Here is a 10005-nt window from a genome sequence, read left to right on the forward strand (position 1 = left end):
TCATAGAAGTAAAAACACTGGTATAACTACCAGCATCAACAAGAGTTCTGCTCCACTGTATCATCTCACTGACAGATGCCACGGTAAGTCAGCCGTGTGCAATGTAAGGGAACTGGAAATATCACCGCTTGCGTGTGAGCTTTACCTTTGAAGAAATGTCTGAAAAACATATTTCTTCTTAGAGTCTGTAAAGGCCTTGTGCTGGGGCTGGCACCTTTCAGATGTTTCCAGCCAATGTGGACACACCTGCATATTTTTACTCTACAGTCACATGCCTTTTGTTTAACTCAAAGGTGAATTATCAACAAGGCAACACTTCCTGGTTTTCAGAACCTCCATGTTCGCTGCTTGTCAGTTCAGAGAATTTGCTCTTTTCATGTAAAAGCAAAGCCTTTGTTCATTTTTTTTTTCAGTCAAATCAGCATCTCCAGAGGAGATGACACAAAAAAAACTGCAGATCGTCATTTCAGGACAACAGGATTATGTACTGCTACTGTTTTTGAAATGAAACGGCTATTTTACTGCATCAAACGATTAAAGGTACCAAAACAAACGTATGAAGCATAAGCATTTAATTATTAATATACATAGGCTATAAAAATGACTAAAATTAATGGAGGGTTTCTGATGCTACAGAAAATATGAAGTTACTACCCAATTGTAAATTCTATTTGGTGCATGTCTTCAGCTCCCCCTGCTGTGTGACACTTCGTATTGTACATTTAATTAATTTAGACCGAGGTTATTAGAGTTCACAACACCCAAATTAAATAGTAAGTGGGTATGAAAAAAACTGAAAATCCCAAAAACTAGACGTTACAAAAACATGTATTTATATAAATGACTGAAATAAGACACACCAGCATGCAGGAAATGTATTTAGTTTTTCTCAATTTGATCACATCTGTGAAAAATGGCTGGAATTGATTCACATGTTTCCTGAGATTGGGATGTCTATATGACTGTAGATAAAATAGTATTTTGTATACTATACCTATTTTGACCCTCTCAGATTGTACCCCTTATAATATAACTTCAGTCATATCTCTGTAAAAACTAAAGCTAAGGCAGACACTGATCAAAACAAAGCAATAGCAAACAAAATGAAATGAAAATAACTGATACTAATATCTATATGTGCAATAAAGTGAATGAACGCCATGTTTTTTGGCTTTGATGTGTTGTGTTATTGCTGTTATTTTGAAAAAACTGGAAAAAATCTGCCAGAAAAGCAATTGTGAGTATCTGTTCGCACAGCATTAAAAGTAATATTATATTTTTCATGTGCAAGTAGGATAAAAACTTCGTTCTGCTGGTAGTAGTGCACGCCTAATCTAAGGGAGTAAACGTAGTGACGTCATTGTTGAGCGCCTCTGCTGGCCTTCGAAATGGGCTTGACTCCTGAGCCTTGATTACTTCAATTGTCCCCTCCGAATATCAACTTTTTAATAAAGAAACTCCTGTTCGCGATGACATTTGGAGGTATGTGTGCAGGTCGAGACGAAGCACGGGTGTTTATTAGAGGCTCCTCGCGCGCTGCCATCGTAGTTATGAGCTGATGTGAGTCGAGCAGGGCTGGAGTCAGTTCATTTAGCTTTAGCCGTGGGGCTAACTAGCCTGAACCTCTGGGCTGATGCACAGTGATAAATTATAGCGATAGGCGTCGTGGCCTCGTATAACATTAGCTACCATTTAAACTCGTCGGCTACGCTTGGTGTTGCACTGCGAAGTGTCACACTGTCACTTCTTTCTCCTTAAAAGTAGGAATTCTAGTAGCTAGCTAACTTTAGCTAAGTCAGCTAACGGTAAACAAATTTCCCTGGAGTGTAGCGATAACAGGAAGAAAACTCTTGACTTGTTACAGCATTAGTTGAAGAGATGTTTCTAGATGAAAATTCACATTGTTTCCCGTATAGTCATGCTGAAAGAAGTCTGGATTCTGGACTTTGATTTATTTATTTATTTTTAAATATAAGCTTTTTCAAATTAAGTGTGTGCTAAATTAGCAAATGTGCCTTTTAGGAGCTGTCCAAAAAAATCTGTCAGCATGTTTTAATCTCTTTAGAATGGGGTTGTGTTTGTATAGTAAACAAGCTGATATGCATTGCAACAGTTATATTTCCAACTTTATTACTACTCAAGTAGACATGGAACAGCTTGAATGTTTACTGGAGGGGGGCAGGGAGTGTGTGAATTGGATGTATTGCACTTAATTGCAGTGGTATTGTATTAAAATGTGACTGTAAAAAGTAGTTAATATAAAAAAATGCTAAATTTTTGAAAATTGGGCATTAAATTACATTTTGTCAGTTAAGATGTTTATAGTTTTATATACAGCTGTCTGTGTGTAATAAACAGTAATGGGTATTCATGTATTAGTACTATGTATGTACTGTTAATATATATGTCAAGCAGCTTAAGGGTTTGTTTTCCCAGTCAAATGGTTTATTTTTGCTTCTACAGATAGACATGATCAGAGATGATTAACAAAATTCTGCTCTTAGATCAGCATAGCTGTACCTTTCAAAGTGGACTAATTTTTGCTCATTTCTAGCTCCATATTTTCTTTTACGATTCTACTACAGTAACTTTGAATAATTCAAAGTTATGCTAACTGAACTTGTCAAACAGAGAGATAAGAGCAGAAAAATCTGTTTGAAATCAAGAGTTTTGAGTAGTCTGAAGCCTGAGATTTTTTTTGCTTGTACTCAAACTGATCCTATTCTTTGAAGCAAGCTGCCTGCTCACCTGAGATCAAGTACAATTACGCATACATTCAAAAACAGGCTCAAAAACTTTTTATTCAGACATTGTTTTATCATATTTTGCCATTTTTACTTCCTGAATGCATTGCAAACCTATACTGGGATTTTATTTATTTATTTATTTTTTGTCTTCTGTGTTAAGCACATTGAGTTTGCATATAATAAATGTGCTATATAAATAAAATTGCCATTGCCACAGCAAATACCCTAACCTAGTTGTGTTTAATATGCACATTGTGACTTTACTAGTATATATGAATGACCAAAAAAAGGAAACCATAAGAGGTTTGCTTTAGTGCTTTCTTTCTGTGGTTGAGGGTAAACTAACACAACTTGTGGCCGACCATAAAGCCTAAAAATCAAAGTTTTAAGCACTGATGCAATGAGACAGTATTATGTGTCTTATTTTATTGTATTTTTCTTTTCAGGTGGTTTGGTAGATGAGGTGAACCAGGTGATTTCAGAACTGGTTCCTGTGCGGGCTGACTGGCTTGCAAGTTTCAGTTCCTGTGCAGTACAATAAAGCTACTGGCTTTGTCTGAGGATAGCAATGAAACCAGCTCAGGAGCGTAATCAGGAGTGCCTGCCTCCTAAGAAAAGGGATCTCCCAATAAGTAACAGCAGCAGTGGAGCTGGAGGGACAGTGGGAGGTGGGGTTCCAGTCGGAGGGGCTAACAGCGGAGCTGGCAGTGCTGCTGGTGGTATTGCAGAAGAGGAAGTGGTTTCCATCCAGAATTGTGGAGCCAGCAGTGAAACTCAGGGAGGGACCCCCTCTGGAGAGTGGCTGCGAGCTCAGCCAGGGCTTCATTATGGAGTGGATAATTCTGACAGCATACCGGCAGTGCCCGTTGACCAGTACAGTATGCTCTACAAAGTGGCCCTTCCATCTGCTACCTACTCACCTACCAGTTTACACCCAGTGTTAAGCCACATTTCTCCAGCCTATACTGTACACTCTCCCCTCCTGCAGCATCATCCTGGCATTCCCTATCCCCCTCTTGGTTATGCACAGATCCCTCATTCTTCTCTCCAGTTTGTCAGTTCCCCTTATGCAGCAGTACCTTACGCGCTCCCCCCTGGTTTTGTCCCAGGATCATTAATCTCTCCCTCAGGGACCATCCCGCAGCCCCATGCTGTGTCCCACCTTGTTCCCTACCCATCTGTCATACAAGAAGGTGTTGTTTCTCCACCTCCTCAGGCCCAGGTGGCTGCTCATACCTTTGCCAAAGTTGCAGCTTCCAGTGGTGTCCCACTGATGCTGCCCTCAGAGCAAGCTGCCCAGCAGCACCTTGGTACTGTTGGAGTCCTGCCTGCAACAGAGCTTAGCTCCCGAGGGATGCCCATCTTCTGCCACCCTCAGGGAGCAAGGGGTGCCACTGCTGTCAGAGACTGCCACAGTTCCCAGCAGGAGAATGAATTGGAGGTGAATGGAGGGGACAAAGAGCAGGGAGCCAGAGAGGTTGTACCAGACTCGGTCTACACTGCCAGAAATGCACGTCTACCACAGGTTGCATCCAGCTCAGCATCACAGGAGCACAGCCAAGACAAAGTCCTGCAGAACCGAAGACTGGAAGAGAGAAGTTCTCCTGGTCAGCGCAGCACTCCGGACAGTGACCTGGAGGTGAGACACACTGATGGCTTTCTAACGTACCCTCTAACAGTGAAATGGTGATTTAATGCCTCTTTACAAGTTAATGCACAAAGAATAAACCAAAGTTAACATTTAAATAAGAAGAGCCAGGAGTGATATAAGACGGTGTGTGACATTGTTCCATGTTACAGCTTAAGTTTTGTGTTTTACATGTACACTGAAGGGAAGCACAAGTGTCACCTGATGCAAAGAAAATCACACATTTGAACATGGCAAGCAGAGCATGACCAATAGAGAACACTTTTGAAGAAGGGTATAGAAATGATGTCCATGCAGATCAAACCATTTTACAGCCTTTCTGTAAAAGAAGTCAGAGGGAGCTCTATGGTGTCTGTCTTTTCTGACATCAGTTAAAAAATAATAATTTTGTGGTCGTTGTCTGGCCTGAAATCTCTTGTTGGAGAGGTTGAAGATTTAGAAACTCAATAATTAAAAGCCACTCATATTTTACACATTTGGTTTCTTCAGGCTGCTGTGAGGAAGCGTACCAAAAGCCATTTTTAAATTGTTCTGTGAAATTCAGTTGTTCAAATAACTACTCATTTATTTATTCAACTCTCAGGTGCAGCAGGTGGTTGGGCGTTTGGTTTCCTCTAACCAAAGTGGTATCGGAGCACGGAAAGAGGTCTCCTTTGCTCCCTTGAACCTCTCTCAGGGTGGCCACAGAGCCAGAGATGTCCACGGAGAGAGTCCAGGTGTAATTTCCAGCCGAACGGCCTATGCGGCGCAGAACGCGAGTTACAGTGATCACAGAGTCACCGCCCTCCAGCAGCAAGCAGGACAGCCAGGCCACGCTGTCATGCTTGCCAATGGGCAACCGGTACTTATTCCCTTGGAGTGTCATCCGCATCAGCAACCACAGCAACACTACCCGGGACAGGCTAATGATGCCTCAGCCAGCCATGCCTCTACCACCATGGCCTCCCCTAGCCCAAGCTTTAAAGCCTCTGATTCTTCAGCCAGAGTGTGCCTCTCCGAAAGGGTGGAGCCAATCACAGCTCAGCAGCAGCCTCTCCCGCAGCCTCCAGTCCAGCCTACAGCAGATGCGACTCAGGCCTTAACTTCAAGCCTTGCTCCCGCACCGGCTTCTTGCAACCCATCGCACTTCATGAAGGGGGCAATTATTCAGCTGGCTACTGGGGAGCTGAAGCGTGTGGAGGACCTGCAGACTCAGGATTTTGTGCGTAGCGCCGAAGTGAGCGGAGGGCTTAAAATTGACTCAAGCTTGGTGATGGACATCCGCGCCAGCCAGCAGAGACCCGGCCTGGTTTCACTTCATTTTACTGTGGGGGAGCAGCAGAGCAAAGTGACCATCGACGTGCCCCCGGAGCACCCCTTCTTTGTCTTTGGCCAGGGATGGTCATCTTGCAGCCCCGAACGCACGGCCCAGCTCTACGGCTTGGCCTGCCATCATCTACAAGTTGGTGACATGTGTGTGTCCATCACCCTGCAGCAGCAGCAGCCACCGCTTCCTCCACAACAACAGAAGCAACCACAGCACCATCATTCACAAACGCAACAACAACAGAACCTGTCCAGGACTATAAGCAAAGCCAATGCTATATCAGGACCTGGTCACCAGCTAATGGGGCCTCCAGCCCCTCAGCAGTCACGGCCACCATCTCATTTCAGGTTGGACCGCATTCACAGAGAAAGACAGAAGGATGGAGAGAAAGATTTGGCCGATAAAGAGGAAGCCACACAGCTCGGGGCTGTAGGCCGCACTGAGTCGCCCATCAGACCAAGTAGGACCTCAGGAGAGCATCCAAGGAGCCAGAGCAGTTACCACTTGCACACAGAAGGCTCTGCTTTTGCAGATGCAGGGATGGGAGCAATGCAGGCTGCACTAGGTGCCTCACATAGACGCTGGTCCTCGCCTGGCCTCCGAAGATACAGTATGAAGGGAGATGAAGGGCCACGCCCTCAGATAATCAGCTCCAGCCACACAAGGCCTTCTTTCATCCCACAGGAGGTCAAACTGTCCATTGAGGGGCGCTCTAATGCAGGGAAGTAGCATCACATTTGGTAGCAACTATAGATGAGACTGCCACAAGTAAGAATGAGTCTGACAAGGAGAGAAAGAGGAAAAAAAGAGTGTGAATGTATCCTCAGAATGTTTGAGATTTTGCACACCTAAAATATACAAAAAAATGACCAGATCTTTGTCTGTCTGGTGAGAAGTTTGATTTTGTTCGAATGCCACTCAGCCAAAAGATGCCGACCTTTCGGTCTCCAGCCAGCTGAGTTCATGGCGGGGGGGGGGGGCATGAAAAGTGGAGTAGAAAGTATGTAGCTGAAGAAATGCCTAGCATAGAGTCCTTATACGCTGCATTTCTCTTCCTCCCTCCCTCCTCCGTCTCCACTTCCTCTTAACCATACTTGGAGGTTTCCATTGCATTCAAAACACTCTAGCTTCCTTTTTGACCAGACCGTCTCTTCAGAAGAACACAGACTACAGAAAAATAATATACGTGTATCGCAGTGAAACTACCAACCCTGCAGGTCGTGATCTATTAGAAAGATCACCGCCAGGGATCTTTAATCTGCTTCACTGCTAAGATCCTATTTCTATGAAAAGCCCCCCCCCCCCCCCCCCCAAAAAAATAGAGTAGAATTGCTGACATCAGCAGCTCCTTTGGTGATGTTGGCACTGTTGATGCTTCAGTGTATGTTACATTATGCTTCTCCTGCAGGAGTCTGAAACCTCTGCTGTCAGCAGAGATACTCTCTCCCCTCTCTCGTTTCTGCAAAGATCTCGTCTCAGGCCAAGTGTGGCATGTCCCACTTGTCTTACACTGAAATAGTGATAAATCAATCAGCTTGTTTGTTCAGCAATCAATTTCTCCTTCTCCAAAAGCCATTCACCATCATACTCTCAGATTTAGGTTGATGGCCCCAACGTAGATTTACAGAAATAATAAGCGATGTCACGCATTCCACTATTAACTTTCCCCCATGTAGGGAATTATTTTACTTCTCTCTTCACTTCCTCATCACCCAAACTGGTCGAGACAGATGGCCACGCCCCTCAGCTGGGTTTTGTCAGGCTTCTTCTCGCTACTGTCAAGTCCTTGCTCATAGGAATTTGTTGCATGACCTTTTACATTAGTTAAATGATTTAATTTCCCTTCCAAAGTCATGGCCTCCTCTCCTCACTTTACCTCAGAGCTTTCACAACCAGACTGGGGAATTTAGTTTTCTCTTGTGAACTTTGTAATTAAGGAGGAGGCACCGCCTGGTCATCACTAAAGCCACCTGTGGGAATGAGCCAGCAAGGTGTTTCCCTTTTTACTTCGCTGGCTGCACTGCCACCTACAGCCCAGGAGTCCGGAGTTGGAGGGTGTAGTAGTTTTTTGTGTATATGAGTGGGGCCGTGATGTTCTAAACTTGACTTGCTCAGTAACCAGATTAAAGCAATAGTTATTTTTATGCTATGTGGCTTTACTGATCCGTATTGCCCTCTCCCAGGAACTTCTTGTGGGGTGTGGTAAATCTCGATAAATGTGCAGTGTGAGATCTCACCCTCTCATCCCTTGACTCTTAAAGGCGATGCACTCTTTTTAATGCTCATTTTCATTAATTTAGCAATCCTGCACAAACAAAGCCTTTGGAAATTTTCTCAAGAAGTCATTGTCCAAACATGGATTTTTCACTTCACTGATATTTTTTAATTGTTTTTAATGGATTTACTGAAGTGCACATCCAAGAGATGCCCGGCTCTAATGAAATCACAATCATCATCAACTTCTTTTTTTACCTTTAAAGTGTACGTTTTGCATTGATACTAGGGTGTCTTTTATCCAGTGGTTCCTAAGATTGTCTTGTGTTGCACATAGCAGATGTCACATTTATTTCATACTGACCTTTAAATAGGAATCACAGTACAGTAGTTTATTTTTTTAATGAAGGGAATAGGTTTAAAGTATCGTTGTTGGGGTTTTGTGGCGAGAGGAAAAAAAACTGACTTGCGTTTCTAAATCTGTTTACAAATTAGCCGACATAAATGCTGCAGTTTCTTCCTTTTGTCTTTCTTACAGGAGAAAAAAAAAAGAATCAAAAAAGGGTGTAATTAAAAATAAGTGCAATTAGACCATACATAAAATCGTAATCAGACGACATTCCTCATTCAGACATTCCCATCAAAAAGTACTTCTTTTGCCATAGATATCTGGACTTACCTTTGGCAAGTTACTTAGGAATATTTCATGTATCTTTTAAATTCGACGTGTTCAGACAGCAGCATCAGTTGTGTGGTTGTTATTGTCATGTGTGCTGTTATGGACTAGTTTGTTTGTGAGGTCCAGACACTGTTGTGTGTTTCCCTTATATCCTCGTGATTCACTGAACTTCTATCAGCAGATAGAAGGGGTCATGAGATTGAGCCTGAGCAGTTTTAAAGGATGGGTTCACATTTTTCTGTCTCTCACGCACACATATTACTTATTCCTCCTATCCATTCTTGCTTGTATAAAGATTCCCTCTCAAAGCTACAGCGGTCTTTCAATGCAGTGTTGTGGAATAGTAATATTGGGCTTCAGGAGTCATATGGCAAAGTCGCACATTAAAATAACTTTTAGAAGTTTAAAATGTAACAGTCGTGCTATATCTATAAAAATAATACTTTAGTTTATTGCGTGTGCAGTTTCTTTCCGAAAAGTATTAACAATTGTAGGGATGTGGAAAACAAAATCTGTAACTATAACTGTTAGACAGTTATTTGATATTATCAAGTGTGTATTAATAATATGTCAGTATTTCTTTTCTTTCTTTAAAAAAAAAAAATCATGGTTATCCTAACACCCGCATATCATGCTTGTTGGAGATACACATTGTGATTTGTGAAAGTCAGACTCCTGAAGACGCCAAGTTGTGGAGAATGATGAAAGGGTGAGACTGTGGGTACACGCGGTAGAGATGAGCGTCTTCTAAAGAGTGCTGGGGCTCAGCCTTTAGAGACAGGGTGAGGAGTTTGGTTTTTTAGAAAGGGCACAGAGTAGAGCTGCTACTCATCGACGCTGAAAGGATGAAGTTCAGGTTGTTCGGACATGTGGTCAAGGTGTCTCCTGCATTCTTGGTAAGGTCCAGGTGTGTCCTACTCGGAAAACCCTTACTGTCCTTCCAGAAGAGCTGGCCATGGAGAGCCAAGTCTGGATGTCTCTGTTTCGCCTGCTGCCCTCACATCCCACTTAAGTGTCAGTGTAGGCCTGAAATGAACCTTTTTACAGCCGGTGTGGACAGGAGGAAAGATTTCAACTAATAACTGTCAAACTTGATATGGACAGGTTAGTCAAACTAGCAAACATGTGAACCCAGACTTCTTTTTGTTTTTATATCTGATCATCTGATTGGAGTTTTTCATCCTGTAAGCAATATACACAATACCTGAAAACATTTCACGTAGTCTTCTCTATGCAGTAACCTCAGTATTGTACCCTTCATTGTCTTAACTCTGAAGCAGCGGGGCAGGTCGGCGGATGCAGTCGTTCCACGCTGATTTTTGCTTTAAATTACTCTTCTAATAGGAATCTAAGCAGTGTTTTGCTTTACCACTTTGTATTTTATGCTCAGTGATTCTCATCTATGTTTATT

General features: G+C 42.8%; 1 protein-coding gene across 1 annotated transcript; it reads left to right on the plus strand.

Moving 5' to 3' along the window:
* Positions 1–1341: 1341 nt before the first annotated feature.
* Positions 1342–7008, plus strand: atxn1l (ataxin 1-like). The gene is made up of 3 exons (XM_040011794.1): positions 1342–1482; positions 3194–4386; positions 4979–7008. Exons 2-3 carry the CDS (start codon positions 3316–3318, stop codon positions 6428–6430), a joined length of 2523 nt encoding a protein of 840 aa, XP_039867728.1. The 5' UTR covers positions 1342–1482; positions 3194–3315; the 3' UTR covers positions 6431–7008.
* The last annotated feature ends 2997 nt before the right edge of the window (positions 7009–10005 follow it).

Source organism: Simochromis diagramma, unplaced genomic scaffold (assembly GCF_900408965.1).
Source record: "Simochromis diagramma unplaced genomic scaffold, fSimDia1.1 OVJJ01000603.1, whole genome shotgun sequence".
In the NCBI taxonomy this organism is placed as follows: domain Eukaryota; kingdom Metazoa; phylum Chordata; class Actinopteri; order Cichliformes; family Cichlidae; genus Simochromis; species Simochromis diagramma.

Bases quoted from the DNA above. Each gene is read 5' to 3' on its own strand.
- atxn1l (XM_040011794.1), top strand. From the start codon at position 3,316: ATGAAACCAGCTCAGGAGCGTAATCAGGAGTGCCTGCCTCCTAAGAAA. The intron at 4,387-4,978 runs GTGAGACACACT...TTCAACTCTCAG, and splicing joins CTCCGGACAGTGACCTGGAG to GTGCAGCAGGTGGTTGGGCG.